The 18,424-nt window shown below is 35.7% G+C and overlaps 1 protein-coding gene across 1 annotated transcript in view; it reads right to left on the bottom strand.

Moving 5' to 3' along the window:
* Positions 1-18,424, bottom strand: part of LOC143640667 (putative N-acetylated-alpha-linked acidic dipeptidase) — a 357,153-nt gene that overhangs the window by 279,384 nt on the left and 59,345 nt on the right. Inside the window, 4 exon segments of the mRNA XM_077108330.1 lie at positions 1,758-1,839; positions 4,142-4,406; positions 6,359-6,449; positions 7,231-7,322. Coding sequence (XP_076964445.1) covers positions 1,758-1,839; positions 4,142-4,406; positions 6,359-6,449; positions 7,231-7,322 — 530 coding nt within the window.

Below are 18,424 nucleotides of genomic sequence, written 5' to 3'. Positions count from 1 at the left end.
CAACTATACTCTCTTGTCTCCATCTCCATCTCCATCTCTATCTCTATTTGTATCTCTCCCTTTTTCTGTCTGGATTTCTCATCTTGTAACTACCACTAAAAGTCTTCAGAGGTTCTTTAAATAGTACCTGAATTCAACTTGGAGTAACCCTGGGCTCTAATACTCAAGACAGCTAAGTAAACAGTCTTTTCACTCCTGGAGCATGGCAGCCTCTCCAGGGAGAACCAGAGAATTATATATTTTAAGGTTGACTATTATGTAAACCTGAAGGTACTAGAGTCAACAACTCATGTTCTCTGATGAGCAAAAACATTGATGTAAGAAAAGAAGGGCCAAAAGTGTCTTTTTAGATTTCAAAGTTTCAGTCTAGAAACTCAACATGCACTTTATTTCCTTATTTGACGTTTACTGTTATTATATGCAACATACACGTGTTCCAGGATTCCTAATCATCAAAGAAACACACACACTGTATCTTAATTATCATATAAAGAGAACAGGCACAAAGAGAAATACTCAAAGATAGTCAAGCTGAGTTCCATCAGAAGACATAATTCAAGCCATGAGGTAGTCTGTCAGAGGGAGAAAGAAACATCATTTGTTTTAAAGATAGAAAAATCAGTTTTGTAGAATATATGGTGTTTGGGATCCCCTTAAAAAGGCATTTCTCTTATTTTTTATACATAAAAAACTTGGAGAAAAATATAAAGGATAAAAAATCTTCTCCCTATATACTAGTGTCAATATAACACAATGATTATACTAATTGCTTTATTCCCCTGAAGTTTTTCTGTTAAGTCAAAAATTTAACCTACATAGTTTTTATGTTTTTGGTTTAACTCACATGTTATTATATTCACATATCTAATATTTATAATGATCATTTTTGTTTTGATTTTTGTGTGTCTGGTGTTGGGGAATGATTATTTTTTAATGGTTATAAAATGTTCAAATTGGTGGAGATCTTTCACTAAATTCTTCCCCTACTGGGTATTAGGTTGTTTTTATTTATTTGATATTATAATTTTATAATTCTTATCTTTCTCTAGGTAATATCTTTTTAATCAAAACTTGAGACTATATCCTTAAGGAAAAAAATAAGTGGAAATACTAAGTTAAAGTATAAGAACTCTATGCTGAGTTTGAAATTTGCAGTTTGCATAGTTGATAGTATTTTAGTATTGTCACATTATCAACTTTAAAATTTTGTTCAAATGTTTTACATTTATGATTTTACATAGGATTAATCCTAATGTTTAACATATATAATTTTCACATATATAATGTTTAACATAAATAATGGTTTCAAATTAATTCATATTCTGGATAAATTGAATTTTACCAGCTGGAGGTGCAGATGAGGATTTCTGCATGGAGGTAATAACTTCAAGAAGAGGTAGAAAGAAGTTATGTTTTTGGAAATAAGAGAATTTGTTTGAAGTGTGAGGCACAGACAATGAAAGAGCAAGAGATTAAAAAAAAAGAGCTGGGGTAACACATGGAGGACCCTTCAGTGTTTAGGTGGTATGTTGTTCCTCCTCTGTTGGCAGCAAGAAGACACTGGCATCTCTGAGCAGCACAGTTCACTAAGCAATGTCAGAGATAGGTCTTTAGGAGGTAGGCAACCCTGCACAGGGTGCTGTAGAGTGGACACAAACACAGTCAAAATGTCCCAAAGATGCTTTTGTAACCAAGATGTCAACTTGTATTTCCTGTTAATTATATCCATTATATACATAAATAAATGTAGAACTTACTTGCTTTTGTCTAAATCTTGAAGTCTCTTGCTGAACTTAGAAGCAATTTCTGTAAAATTATTTACTGCAGAAAACAGTGCATCTGAAACAGAAGTTGGAATCATCAAAAGCTTTAAGAATGCAATTTCTAATGATATTTTAACACAGGTTAAAAAATGAGAATATAGAAGATCATCCTCTTTTGTGTCTTACAAGGTATATGAGCAGTCATGACACGAAAAGTACATTTGCACAAGTAAACAGAATACTTCATCATGTAGAACAAAAATAAAAAATAAATGTCCTTCTGAAATGAAAATGAGGAAAAACACCCCATTCACAATATCCTCAAAAAATAAAATAAAATACTTGGGAATCAACCTAACGAAAGAGATGAAAGATTTATACAATGAAAATTACAGAACCCTAAAGAGAGAAATAGAAGAAGATCATAGAAGATGGAAAAATATACCCTGTTCATGGATAGGCAGAACTAACATCATCAAAATGGCGATATTACCAAAAGTTCTCTATAAGTTTACTGTAATGCCAATCAAAATCCCAACGGCATCTCATGTAGAAATAGATAAAGCAAACATGAAATTCATATGGAAAAATAAAAGACCCAGAATAGCAAAAACAATTCTAAGCAGGAAGTCTGAATCAGGCGGTATAGGGATACCAGATTTCAAACTATATTACAGAGCAATTGTAACAAAAACAGCATGGTACTGGTACCAAAACAGGCGGGTGGACCAATGGTACAGAATAGAGGATACAGAGACCAATCCACAAAGTTACAACTATCTTATATTTGATAAAGGGGCTAAAAGCATGCAATGGAGGAAGGATAGCATCTTCAACAAAGGGTGTTGGGAAAACTGGAAATCCATATGCAACAAAATGAAACTGAATCCCCTCCTTTCACCATGCACAAATGTTAACTCAAAATGGATCAAGGAACTTGATATCAAATCAGAGACTCTGCGTCTGATAGAAGAAAAAGTTGACTCCGATCTACATATTTTGGGTCGGGCTCCAAATTCCTTAATAGGACACCCATAGCACAAGAGTTAATAACAAGAATCAACAAGTGGGACTTACTTAAACTAAAAAGTTTTTTTCTCAGCAAGAGAAACAATAAGAGAGGTAAATAGGGAGCCTACCCCCTGGGAACAAATTTTTACTCCTCACACTTCAGATAGAGCCCTAATATCCAGAGTATACAAAGAACTCAAAAAAATAAACAATAAGATAACAAATAACCCAATCAACAAATGGGCCAAAGACCTGAACAGACACTTCTCAGAGGAGGACATACAATCAATCAACAAGTACATGAAAAAATGCTCACCATCTCTAGCAGTCAGAGAAATGCAAATCAAAACCACCCTAAGTTACCATCTCACTCCAGTAAGATTAGCAGCCATTATGAAGGCAAACAACAACAAGTGTGGTGGGACTGCAAATTGGTGTGGCCAATTTGGAAAGCAGTATGGAGATTCCTGGGAAAGCTGGGAATGGAACCACCATTTGACCCAGCTATTGTCCTTCTCGGACTATTCCCTGAAGACTTTAAAAGGGTGTACTACAGGGATACTGCCACATCGATGTTCATAGCAGTACAATTCACAATAGCTAGACTGTGGAACCAACCCAGATGCCCTTCAATAGATGAATGGATAAAAAAAAAATGTGGCATGTATACACAATGGAGAATTATGCAGCACTAAAAATTGACAAAATCATGGAATTTGCAGGGAAATGGATGGCACAAAGCAGATTATGCTAAGTGAAGCTAGCCAATCCCTAAAAAACAAATGCCAAATGTCTTCTTTGATATAATGAGAGCAACTAAGAACTGAGCAGGGAGGAAGACCAGGAGGAAAAGATTAACATTTAACAGAGACATGAGGTGGAGGGAAAGGGAGAGAAAAGGGAAATTGCATGGAAATGGAAGGAGACCCTCATTGTTTTACAAAATTACATATACGAGGTTGTGAGGGGAATGGGAAAAAAACAAGGAGAGAAATAAATTACAGTAGATGGGGTAGAGAGAGAAGATGGGAGGGGAAGGGAGGGGGGATAGTATAGGATAGGAAAGGTAGCAGAATACAACAGTTTCTAATATGGCATTATGTAAAAATGTGAATGTGTAACCGATGTGATTCTGCAATCTGTATTTGGGGTAAAAATGGGAGTTCATAACCCACTTGAATCTAATGTATGAAATATGATATGTCAAGAGCTTTGTAATGTTTTGAACAACCAATAAAAAAAAGAAAAAGAAAACTACTGTTGGAATAAAACCAAAAAAAAAAAAATGTCCTAAGGAAGGTCATTGCATTTCAGAAATTACTGGAAACATACAAATAATGACATTGGAAAGAGGATGTGCAACATACCAAATGATACACTGTATGTTTTCATTTCCTGTGGATGTTTCTTTGAAATATTGTAAATTTTATCATCATACTTTTTTAAAACTACAGCATAATCTCGCCAGTCAAAAGGAAGCACTATGGAATTGGCCAATTCAAACACCATTCCTCCTCGAACCTGGGCCACGGTGAGGTGATATTTAAACATAGCATAATAAAATGTTTCCACCAACTCATATGTTTCATAGACACTATGATACAATGGATAGCTGCTGAATTTGTGCATTTTCTACAAAAGAAACACGTATCTCTTATAAGATAGCTTATAATAAAATATATAGCACTTTATTTACTGTTAATGTTTGACTAATAATAAATAAAAGGAAGTACTTAAATACCTCAATGTGCTACTTACTATGTGTCTACTATTACAGAATTTAAACTCACTCTAGGCTTGTACTAAGTAAAATATATGCATGTGTGACATAAACAATATTATAAAAACATTCTTTTGGAGTCACCTTACAGACTTGTCTTTAACCATAGCAGAGATGTGAAAATATTTTAGGAGACTGAGGAAAAGTCAAGAAAAGTGTTGCATTTGAATAAAAATAATTTAAGAAGACAGAACTATTAGAAGTAAGTAAATAAACATGACAATATTTTTTAAAGAGAGAGAGAGAATTTTAATATTCATTTTTTTAGTTATCAGCAGACACAGCATCATTGTATGTGGTGCTGAGGATTGAACCCAGGCCACACGCATGCCAGGCGAGCGCGCTACCACTTGAGCCACATCCCCAGCCCAAATGACAATATTACATAGGGAAATATGTGGAATTTTTTAAAGACTGAAATTCTATTAAAAAATTATTCTCTGATGAACAGTGTGTGGAAAAGTAGACTGTCCAAGCAGTGATGGGTTCAGAAGTAAATGCAGAATCTCACTATGGAGAGGGAGGGATGGTCAGACAGGTATAAGGAAAGTCAACAGTAAAAGAAAAAGCCAAGAAGGAAGGACTTTTCATCTAGGTACAGTGGTGCATGCCTGTAATCCCAGAAACTTGGAAGGCTGAGGCAATAGGATCATAAGTTCAAGGCTAGCCTGGGCAACTTAGGAAGATCCTGCCTCAAACTAAAAATTGTAAAAAGGGGACTGGGAATACAGTTCAGTGGTAAAATCCCATGGGTTCTAGATCTCAGTACATTAAAAAAAGAAAGAAAGAATGAAAGAAAAAGAAAAGAAAAACTTCAAACTGCTTATTTATGCCTTTTGATCATTTTCCAAGGTGCTTGAATTTTTGATATTGATCATTTATTTGTTGTTGATAATTTATAAAGATGGAGGTAGATACATATTAAAAAGTAAAAGTTGAAAGACTTTTCATCTGACAAATAGAAATCAAGTGGGACAAGTACCAAACTGATATAAGAAGCTACTAGTTTTAGTCATGAGGTTTTATAAACTATGCATCCATGTTATTTTGATAAAAATAAAAATATAAACTTATAGTAGCAGCAACAACAAAAGGAATGGCATATGACTCATATCTTCGTTGTGCATTATGTCACTTGTTTTTTAAAGATTAATATAATAATTGGATCTATAAGAGACAAAAATAGAAATGTTTATGTAGGTATTTATATGGATTAATTTTGAATGGTATTAAAAGTAAAGATATTATGTCATGTGTGTATAGCTGCATTCCATCTTTATGTTCTACAAAGCACCGATTTTAATAAAATGATAAATAAATACAAGGATGGTCATTAGACTAGAAGAAGCAAAATGGGAAAGGAGGAGGGGAGGGCAAGAAGAAGCATTGGGGACTGATATGGAACAAATTATATTCCATGCCTCTATGACTATATCAAAATGAACCCAAATATTACATATAACTATAATGCACTAATATAAACATTTTAAGAGACAATTCCTATAGGACTTAAATGACTTTATGAATGCAATGCTACCAAATGAAACAGAAAATATATTTAATATAACATAAAGAAGTTTGCAGTCAGGAATACTGGGGCCAGGGGCAGTGAACAAGGGCTCAGACATCAGATGCAGGACCCACCCCACATAGGACCAGCACTGCCAAGCCCTACCATGTCTCCTTTCTTCCTTCATATTCCTCACCTCCTTTAATACTTGAGCCACTTTTTGAAGTCAAAATTATTTGTTTGGCTAAAATAGATTCATAAATAATCTTGAAGAATTTAGTGAAAGACAATTACCCAATCGTTAGTATATTGTGATCTGCCTGAAGCAATTCTGAGTCTTTGGAAGAACACCTCGAAATCATTACCAGACCCCAATTTACTAATCCTTTTAGGGGGGGAAAACAGAATTATTTTAGAGTAATTTTTCATCAATTCTAGATTAAAGATTAATTAAACTAAAGTCCATTCCTATTATGACACTCTTAAACATGCAGAAAATAATCAGAGAAACATTAATTTGATCACAAAATATCCAGTTTTTTTGACTATTTTATAAGTTCCTTTTAAAAAAGATTCCTAAAATTTGAAAATATTTTCCTTTAGATTATTTCATTTAACATCTGTATTTGTGGTATGTGATAAAGTGAAATAAGTAACCAGTTTTTTCAGGTAATTCAGTTGTAAATTATTCCCTTATTACTTTAAATTATACATGTTGTTGATATCAACATTCTCAAACAACTGAGATAGTTCTTTTGCCTTGCTTGTGAGGATACAACCAATGCAGAAGTAACGCTTGTGTTCAATATTAGAGTAACCAAAGTATCTGTTAATTGTGTGGTGTTCAGAAAAACACAAGTGATAAGGTGATAGAAATATGATGAGAATTACTTTTTACCATTATCTCTATTCTAACTTTATATTTATGTACCATATGCAAGTACCCCTTCTAATAACACTCATTTTTTGATAGCCAACAGATTTAACTTAAAAACACATCGTAATATTGGATTTGAGACTCTTAAGTATTTGTTTTATCTGATCTTAGAGAATATTGAAATTTAATTTTTAAATTTATTATTGAAAGAAAATATTCTGATATTTTCTAAACAATCCTAGTCAATAAAATCAAATCGAGCAGAAAGCTGGGTTGCTGTTTTGTTTACCTGGGCATGCCACTGAACTCAGGTGAAGGACTCTTTTTATTCCAGCTCTCATAAAGAGATTTGCCTTTAAAACCTTCATCAGGGCTTTGAAGCTACACAAATTAATGGAAGAAAGGAAAATACTTTAAAAAATAGATGCAGTAAAACTTACATGTCTGTTGTTAACCAGGGAGTTAATTATAGTTACACAAAACAAGAAATGCAATCTTTATATTAGCAGTCCTTAAAAACTGTGGAGTTGGGGTGTCACCCAGTGGTCCAGCAAATGAATAAATAAATTAATTACAATAATTAGTTTCTGACATTAAATAGAAATTCTCATGTTATTATGTATGGGAATGACTACATTAAGAAAAGTCCATAAGGTACATAGAAAAGAAGACCGCATCAAATTATTATCAAACCATTTTCTTTAGAAAATGTATAATTTTGTTTTGTCTACTTTTCTAAATTGGGCTAGGTGACTCTCAAAAGCATATATTTTCCCTTTTCTTAGAAAAGAAAAATGAAAGGAAGTGAACTGGTTAAGGGAATATATTCTTTTTTAATATCTATATTTTTAGTTATAGGAGGACACAATATCTGTGTTTTATTTTTATGTGGGGCTGAGGATCTAAAACAGCACCTCATGCATGCAAGGGAAGTGCTCTCCCTCTGAGCCACAATCCCAGCCCCCAGAATGTATCCTTCTTAGGACTTCTTCTTGTCAGAAAGATTGTCAAAGCCATTAAGTAATATATGTATATATGCATATAAAGTATAATATAAATATTTTATTCAACCAATTATTTGTGTAATTGTGTTACACATTAAACTCATTTTCTGGTTTCATAAATGAGAAAAATAAGGAAGTAAAACATGACCTATTTTACAATTCTGCACTTTTATGGAACTCTACACCCAGAATATTACAAGTTGTACCAAAATCAGGCAGCAAACTAAACTAACATTCCCCAGTTATTTACAGATAATTGAACGATAATGGTATAAAGTGTTTGTATTTTCTATTAATGAAAATCAAATGAACTAATTTTCAACAAGTGCAATTCAGATACCTTTTGGAGCAGCTACACTTTTTAAGAGCCTTTGTAAATGCCAGGGATTCATAGACCAATAAGGCACATAACAAACTTTCTACAGTCGGGGTGGCCAGGAAAATGTGGAAATCAGTATCCTATGTGCTATAAGAGATGTATATGCAAAAGTTTATAGGGACACAAGTTAAATTTATAAAACATGAAAAGCAATTATTTCACTCAAGCTTATAATTTAACATCAAACTTCACATAAGGAATAGGATAACTCCATTAGCCAAAGGGGGAGGGGAATATATATATATATATATTAAACATTGTAAAAATATACCACCAAGTTGTTATTTTACCAGCAAAATTTGAAATACTACAAATTATTCTCCCAAAACAAATAAGAAAACTAAAAATTTTCAAGCACTACACAATTCAAACCTGACCTAGAGAGCAACATTTTTTGCAATTATATCCAGAGGCCACAAATTCAGTTAGCAAATAAAAATAACTGCCAAGTTTCCTTAGCATGTATTGTGAATTACTTGAATAGTGGGAATTCATGAAATACCAGGTCTCAGATACTTAAATATTGTATGTTGTGTGGTAATTTATAAAACTCCATCCAAACAATGGAGCTCATAAATGCTAGACTAATAAATGTTTTCAAATTGATTTTTCAATTTCAATAGAAGTTATATGGTTAAATTCCATGCTTTTGAAACCAAAGCTTAATGACATGTATTATAACTTATAATTCCTCCTGAAGAAAATTGTTTTTCTTGGAAATTACATTGTTTATTTCTGATTCTATTCAGTGAACAGGTTTTCTGTTGCCCTTATGGTTTTCTTTCCATTCACTTCAGACAATTAGCAGAAACAAAAATCTGTCATGCCAAACCCCCTTCATTCTTACTAACTTGGATTAGGACCAGAGTTATGAAGTATGAAGGTTAAAGAGATTCCTGTCCTACAGAAATTTAGGTATCCACCTTTCTACCATTTCTGGACAAAAGCTGTAACCTGAAGTTCCTGAAAACAGCATTCTGTGAATTCTTCAGTGTTTTCCAATTAAGCTTAGATCCTACTCTCAAAATAGAACTACATGACATCAAAAGATTTTTTCTCCATAAATTTACAATTTGTACACTCATGGAACATAAAATGAAATATATTAACTTCTGCATTTCAAAATGATGATAGATTAAAATTATGTAGCTAAAGCATGAACTAAAAATAATTACATGATTTTTATTAAATATGCTTCAGCACCTATTTGTAAAGCCTTCTGACAAGTGAATTTAGAAAAAAAAAGTAAGGAAAAAGTATGAGTTCATTTACTGAGAACTTTGTACTCACCTGAAGACTCTATAATTGGTCTTGTTAGTGGTTGCAGGAAAATTCATCTAAGTGGCTCATGGGTTCTGTGTTTTCTGGGCTCTCTGGACAACAGCTGCAACCTCCTGAGATTTCCACAGTCTAGCCAACTTCAAGTGCCTCTTTTTTTTTTTTTCTTCAGGAAACCTTTATATTATATGGGACTCTTAAAGCCCCATCCTGATTAGGTTTATGCAGGATCGAGTATCATAAGAACAAAAGGTCAAGTCCATTCCTTGATCCATTTAACTCTTTTACCAATCTCCTTAATACATTACAGACACACTTAGTGCTGGTTTTTCTCTTTTTCTCTCTCTCTCTCTCTCTGGCCCTGGTGATAGAACCCAGGACAATCTTTCTACCACTGAACAACATTCCCACTCTCTGTGTGATTTCTCAAATATACCCCATAGGAAATGTTATATTTAAATTTCTATTATACAGCTTTCTCTCAATCCTATTTTCATAGCTGATAATATTTTAACCTACTACTTGAACATACATTTTTCTCTTCTCACAAATGTCTGTCCTTTCTTCTTTATTATCTAGAATCCTTTATCATCTTCCCTTTCCTCCTGGCCATTTAAATCCTTTCACTCCTGCCAAATTTTTACCAGCCTTTAGAATTGAAAATTGGAAGACCAATGATTTATTGGGGGTAATTTGAGAAAAGTAAAAGTACAGATTCAATTATCTGGCATGCTGATTTGATTTTGAATTTAGGAATGTAACAAAGGCACAAAAATGAAAAAAAAAGTAATGATCTTGTTTGAAGCAATTTGAGAAAACTTAAATTTGTCAAAATATATCATGATTCAAAAAATGACATACGAACAAAGACTATTTGGCTATATCAGATTTCTTTTCTTTTTTTCTTTTTTTTTTTTTTTGCAAAGTACCAGAGATTGCACTCAGGGGCACTTGGCACACTTAACCACTGAGCTTCATATTGGCACTTTTCATAATTTATTTTGAGACTGAGCGTCACAAAGTTGCTGAGGCTGACCTCAAACCTTGGACCCTTCTGCCTCAGTCTCTTGAGTCTCTAGGAATACAGGCATGTGTCACCACACTTGGTAGCTTCAACATATTTTTAAAGATATATTTTATCTACACAAATTTTATATCTAAATAAATTACTAACTAGTAATTAACTGAATAAAACTAATAATGAATTGTTATATGGAAAAGATTACAGTAATGAGATGTTTCAATAAGTGGTTAGCTTTACAAAGTAGTAACTAACATGAAAGTAGAGGGGTGCATGCTTTTAAATTCAAGTTACTCTGGGAGGTTGAGGCATAAGGATTCCAAATTTATCCCTGAGTTAAACACCCAGTAACACAACTTAGGAAAGGCAGGTTCCCCTTCTTCCAGTGATGACTGAGCTGAGTCTTAAGGAATTCGTAAATCCAAGAGGGTAAAGAGAATACAAAATAATTTTGGCTCATATAAGTTCTTCTTTGGCAATGATAACACACACACACACAAACACACACACACACACACACACAAACACACACACACAAACAATGTCCACATCCTATCTTCAGTGTAATCTCTTCCCCTCTTCTCCATCAGCACAGTGAATGTGACCTGCTCTCTCAATACACAATCATAATATTGGTCCCAAGAAGGGAATCATAAGGCTGCCAAGGTATAGGAAAACTTCTTTGTAAACAACTGAGGGCACAAGTGAAAACAAAACTTTTTTTTTTTTTTTTTACATTGCAAGTAAAAAGGATTGGGTATGTTATCCGCATGATACACCAATCTTCTCATCATTTTTTCTGAATTTCATTAACACTAAGGTCCCTACATCAATTTGAAATGGTCATAAAACAGGTAGAAGATGGTAAAAATATCAAACTTACTCAGAGTTAAGAGGAATCAAATATTTACTGATTGCCTATCATGCACACTACAGTAAGTTTTATATACTTCACTTAAAATATAAACATAGTTCTAGTTATTTGTTCACAGAAGCACTCCTACCCCCAGGATGGTCTATATTTTAATTGGTCTTTCACTTTAAGTGCAAATTATAATGAAACAATTGATCTTTTTCCAAAGATGTATATCATATGACCAAATACACGTTTCATTTCAAAGTAGTGCACTGTGAGCTGGGTATCACTGGGCTCTCTGAAGAAAACTGACTTCACTCCAGCAGTAGAAGAGTCAGTAAGTGATCAAGGCCATTTTCTTCTTAAAATAATAAATTTGTGGTTTTAAAAGTTAACTATCATATTTTTGCACACTTGTATGTAAGTGTGCAATGTCAACTCATGGCATTCAAGATGCTATTTCACTACTTAAATGTAGGATTCCTTTATTCTCAATTCCTGAGTATCATTTGTCCAGCATCAGGACTTCCTGGTTTCACCACTAAGTAAAACTCAAGATAGGAATGAGGAGGGTTCAGCAATCATGTTTCTGAGGAAAAGACAGCTGATTTCTGTTTTTAACCAGAGGTATCTTTCAAAAGTGGTAGTTGTTAGCCGGCATGATGGCACACACCTGAAATCCCAGTGGCTCAGGAATCTGAGGCAATAGGGTCCCAAGTTCTATGTCATCTTCAGCAACTCAATGTGGCTAAGCAACTTAGAGTAATCTTGAATCAAAAGGGTTGAAATTTTGGTTTAGTGGTTAAGTGCCTCCTGGGCTTAATCTCTGGTGGAAGAAGAAGAAGGAGGAGGAGGAGGAGGAGGAGGAGGAGGAGGAGGAGGAGGAGGAGGAGGAGGAGGAGAGAAAGAAAGAAAGAAAGAAAGAAAGAAAGAAAGAAAGAAAAGAAGAAAAAGGAAAAGTAATTACTTTTGAAGCTCCAAACTTATCATTTAAATAAGAAAATGGTCTCTATCACTCACTGCCTTTTCAAATGCTGGAAAAGTCAATTTTCTTCACAGAGTCCAGTGATACCCAGATCATGGTGCACTACTAATATGGTCAATTTAAGATGTCCCTCACCCCTCCAGCCAGCCCTCATTTCTCTGGGCCCATTCTTTTCCTGCTGGGCTATGTGATCCTCCCCTTTCATGCTTCTATTCTCCCTCTGACTCTCTATCTATTCTCAGCTTCACCAGAGAATTGTTTCTTGCCTGTGTTCAAACTCTGGCCAGTCATCACCACACTGCTTTTGGGATCTACCAGTATAACTCACTAACCAGCTTGTTTGTATAGGTCATCACCCCTGGATAGCATGCTGTGTCACCAGCAGGAAGCACTGTTTAAAGGTTCAGGACCACAACCCCAGAGGGTACCTGAGAAAGAGGCCTAAAATGTTTGTCTCCTAAGAATACCAGATGTGAGTTTAGAGATATGTTAACTAAATATTAAGTTTCAGATTAGTTTATAGAATAGTAATAGAACTATTTACTTTCAGTGAAAATCAACAAGATATTATGCAATTTTTAAAAAGATCAATTTGAAAATACTAATGCAAGCAGAAGAAACATACCCTGAACACATTAAGCTCACTAATTTAAATAAAACATTTCAAGATTGATACATAGACCAGAGGTAAAGGTATTAATAGAGAATATCAGCCCACCCAATGTGTATAAGATATTTAATTTTTTTTTAAATGGTCTCTCAAAGATTGTACTGCTTGGTTTTCACAAAGATCAAGTTTTTATGCAGTTTTCTGATTCACAGTAAAATGTGCTAACTTAAAAAGATGTCTATACTTTAGCTATCTTCTACAATTTTTTTCTGGCCTATCTTCAAACTGAGATCTGGGTGTTTTTAACCTAAGAAATGTTATGTACTCTGTATATTTTAATGGTATATTGGTGACTCACAGTGTGTGTATTAAATGAGAAAAAGATTCTCTACCAAGATACATTTTTCAAAGGGAAAGATAAACAAATGGGTCTATGCAAAGTAAACATTAACTTTGATAGACTTCAGTGTAGGACATTCTATCACAAACATATTTGCCATTTTCCCCCCAGAGCTGTTTAACTTTCAAATTATGAAATTCAAAAGTTAAGAATTTTAAAAATCTTTTTCAGTGAGACTATCATTTCAGCATTTGTTTTTCATTTCCCATGATCTTCAACCAAGTTCTGAGTGCTTAAAACTCTGTGACTAGTCTTTGGGAGCTTGGTTAGCACATCTGCAACACCTGTGGTGGAAGAATTTGCTGTTAACACAGGCAGCAACTGAGGCAGCTGTCCACACACAACAATTTCATTTGTCAGATGGTCTGCAGCTTTCTCAAGTTTGCCTTGAGGTAGTAACTCTTCACCAAGCTGTATTTCTTCAAGGAAGACTTTATGAACAGCTTTAGAATTTTTAAGATACTGTAACTTGGAAAACCCACTCTCTCCTGGGCAAACTTCTGCTTTTCTTTTCCTTCCTGAAGTTTGTCCTTGAAGTTGGAGGTGCTCTTCCTCTTGTAATTGAAGTAAATGCTGTAGCAGATGATGAGCTATGCATACCCTTGTGGCCCTTGCACTGTTTGGCCTGACCCCTTCACTAGGTACAGGGAGTGCCACTGCCCTGTCCTCAGAGTAGATGGTGGCTGTGACGAGAGAGAGAGGAACTTTAAAGAATTTTTATTTATGGTAAAGTTTATGTACTGATTGTTTTTCACTTATCAGGCTTTGCTCTGCTTTAAATACCATAAACTGTAGTTTCCTGACATGACCTTCTTAGTCTCCTTTGCTGCTTTCTCTTTCATTGGGATGTGTGTATTTTCTTAGTCCTTAACTCACCATACCTGATGCTTTGATCTATCATAATTATATTGAGTCCAAAATTGTTATCAATACATGTCAGAAACTCAGAATTCATCTGACTTCTAAATCCTGCTTAGTTTTTCAGCATGTTGTGTTTTTCTTTGTTAACTAAGTACCCAACAGCCCACATCCTTCCCCTTTGTATTTAGTATGTTTCCCTTGCTTCTTCTCCATCAAGACAATCATAAATATTATGTCCAGGAAGAGTGTCAAAAGGCTGCCAGGCTCTACTGTAATCTTAGTAAATTTTCTTTATAATTAAACTTTCTTTAAGTTTTGCATCTTGTTAAACACAAAATAAGTAGAGATGATAAACTAGTGGAGGAGAAAATAGAATTTGTCAACTGATGGCCTCAATTTTGACAAGAGAAGATGAGGTTATTTTAAAGACAAAGGTCTTTGAAAGACTCATTTTGTATATAATTGCATACTTATGTATTTTGCACAGTGGAGACTCTTCTATCATATTTTATTAAACAAAAATTTATTGAATACTGTTTTGAATTCATTTCTTCTCTGCCCTCTCAGCTTACTCTCAGTGCCTCATGCTTGGTAGCCAGGAACTCTATCAGTGATCTGCACTGTCAGACAAATACCTGACTCTTTTTACTTTTTTTTTTGAGTATTTAGGAGATCTTTAATGGTTTTGTTACATATATGCAAAAGAAAAACAATGAGACTAGAATCTTCTCCTTGTTAACCAGACTTGTTTTAAAAAAGTGAAATTATATGCAATAAGTGAAAATTTTGATATTCCTGTGTTGTAAAGTGGGGGATGGGGGATGTGCTATTTGTATTTTCATTTAATATAGAATTTTACCATGGTTGTGAACATAGATTACATGAAAAAAAATTGTGTGTGTGTGTGTGTGTGTGTATGCTACTAGCGATTGAAACCAGTATTATGCATGCAAGGCAAGCACTTTAAATTGCAATGCACAAGGTGGGAGTAAGGCTGATAGCAGAGGTTAGAAAGTGATGTGTATCTGGAAGGATAGCAGAATGAAATAGACATTATTATTGCTGTGTGTATATACGTGACTGCATGACCAATGTGATTCTGCAAACTGTACTCCCAGAAAAATGACAAATTATATCCCATCTGATTCAAATATGTGATATGTCAAGGTCATTGTACTTTCATGTGTAACTAATTAAAACAAATAAAAATTTTAAAAAAAAGAAATGAGATGTATGACTTCAAATGGAGCTCTGCATGCATTTTAAAGAATTCATTTTAGAATTCATTTAGCATCTATTAATTTTTAAATCTTGACTTCACTATATGGGATGCAGAGATAAAAATAACATTGCTGACATTACCACACACTAAGAGGCAGCATTATTCATTCAATTAAGTACAATACCGTAATCCAAAACTCTAAACTTCTAAATTTGCTGTTATAAAAGATGGCATTGGCTACAACCCACCAGCAGGTCAGGCCCAGCAACCTGCTGAGGGGCACAGCTGCCCCACGCGCCTCCAAGGTAGGCAGAACCGTGACCTCCAACAGAACACGCCCAGCGGCCTGCCAGACACATTGCCCCGGTTGGGGGAGGGGCAGAGCCGCCGCGCGCCTGCAAGGTAGGCGGACCCGCGACCCACCAGCAGAACAGGCACAGCAATCCGTAGAGTGGCAGAGCAACCCCCCCACACACCTGCAAGGTAGGTGGATTTGCGGCCCACCGGCAGGTCAGGCCCAGAAACCTGCAGAGGGGCACAGCTTCCCCACGCGCCTGCAAGGTAGGCAGAACCGTGAGCACCGACAGAACAGGCCCAGTGGCCCGCCAGACACATCGCCCCGGTTGGGGGAGGGGCAGAGCCGCCATGCCTGCAAGTTAGGCAGACCTGTGACTCAGCAGCAGATCAGGCCCAGCAACCCGTCGAGCGGCAGAGCCATCCCCCACACCTGCAAGGTAGGCGTACCTGCCACCCACCGGCAGGTCAGGCCCAGAAACCCGCGGAAGGGCACAGCTGCTCCACGCGCCTGCAAGGTAGGCGGAACCGTGACCACCGACAAAACAGGCCCAGTGGCCCGCCAGACACATCGCCCCGGTTGGGGGAGGGGCAGAGGAGCCACCAGCGCCTGCTAGGTAGACAGACCTGCAACCAACAGACAGAACAGGCCTAGTGGCCAGCGGAGAGGCAGAGCCGCTGCTCGCGCCTGCAAGGTAGGCGGACCTGCGACCCACCAGAAGAACAGGCCCACCGAAAGTACAGGCCCAGGGGCCTGCCGGCATGGTAGGCACATTGCCCCAATTGGAGGAGGGGCAGAACCACCGCCAAAGCCTGCGAGGGAGACTTTGCAACTATACAAGAGCAATATAAATATATAGGGGGAAAAATCAATAACAACAGTTTCACCAAGCAGAAAGAAACGCGATCATTATGAAAAGACAAGGAAAGAAAGGACCACAAGCAATGCAGGTCAACTCAACTTTGGAAGAGGTAATATGTGCAGCAGATGAAATGTCAGATAAAGAATTCAGGATATACAGGCTTCAGATGATCTGGAGTCTCAAGGAAGACATTAGACAGCAAAATCAGACAATGAAAGACCACTTCGACCACTTCGACCACTTCGACCACTTCGACAATAAATTACATAAACAAGAAGCAAAAAGATCAATTATACAGGGAAATAGAGGTTATAAAAAACAAACAAACAGAAATCCTAGAAATGCAGGAAGCAATAGACCAACTTAAAAACTCAATTGAGAATACTACCAGCAGAGTAGAACACTTAGAAGATAGAACATCAGACAATGAAGACAAAGTATTTCAACTGGAGAAGAACATAGACAGCTCAGCAAAACTGTTAAGAAACCATGAGCAGAACATTCGAGAAATATGGGATAACATAAAGAGACCAAACTTAAGAGTCATTGGGATACAGGAAGGTATAGAGGTCCAAACCAAAGGAATGAGCAATATATTCAATGAAATAATACAAGAAAACTTCCCAGACTTGAAGAATGAGACAGAATCCCAAATCCTAGAAGCCTACAGGACACCAAATGTGCAAAATCATAAGAGATCCACACCTAGACACATTATAATGAAGATGCCCAACATACAGAATAAGGAGAGAATTTTAAAAGCTACAAGAGAAAGGAAGCAGATTACATTTAGGGGTAAACCAATCAGGATAACAGCTGATCTTTCAACACAGACTCTGAAAGCTAGAAGATCCTGGAATAACATATTTCAAACACTGAAAGAAAATGGGTTCCAACCAAGAATTGTGTATCCAGTGAAATTAAGCTACAGGATGGAAGATGAAATTAAAACCTTCCATGATAAACAAAAGTTAAAAAAATTTGCAGCTAGAAAACCATCTCTTCAAAACATCCTCGGCAAAATATTACAGGAAGAGGAAATAAAAAATATCAATGAAAACCAACAGCGGGAGGTAGTACAGTAAAGGGGGGGGGGGGATAATCAAAGAGGAAAACAAACCATGTTTAGTAGCATAAATAAACAAATATGGCTGGAAGAATAACCCATATCTCAATAATAACCCTAAATATTAATGGTTTAAACTCACCAATTAAGAGACACAGGCTAGTAGAATGGATCCAAAACAAGACCCAACAATATGCTGCCTTTAGGAGATGCATTTGATAGGAAAAGACATACATAGACTGAAGGAGAAAGGTTGGGAAAAATCATATCACTCATATGGACTTTGGAAACAAGCAGGAGTGTCCATACTCATATCAAATAAAATAGATTTCAAGCCAAAGTTAATCAAAAGGGATAAAGAAGGACACTACATACTGCTCAAGGGAACCATACACCAACAAGACATAACAATCATAAATATATATGCCCCAAACAATAGTGCAGCTATGTTCATCAAACAAACTCTTCTCAAGTTCAAGAGTCTAATAGACCACCATACAATAATCATGGGAGACTTCAACACATCACTCTCAACACTGGACAGATCTTCCAAACAAAAGTTGAATAAGGAAACTATAGAACTCAATAACATAATTAATAACCTAGACTTAATTGACATATATAGAATATACCACCAAACATCA

This window comes from Callospermophilus lateralis, chromosome 2 (assembly GCF_048772815.1).
Source record: "Callospermophilus lateralis isolate mCalLat2 chromosome 2, mCalLat2.hap1, whole genome shotgun sequence".
NCBI lineage: Eukaryota > Metazoa > Chordata > Mammalia > Rodentia > Sciuridae > Callospermophilus > Callospermophilus lateralis.
This window is presented reverse-complemented; position numbering and strand designations above follow the sequence as displayed.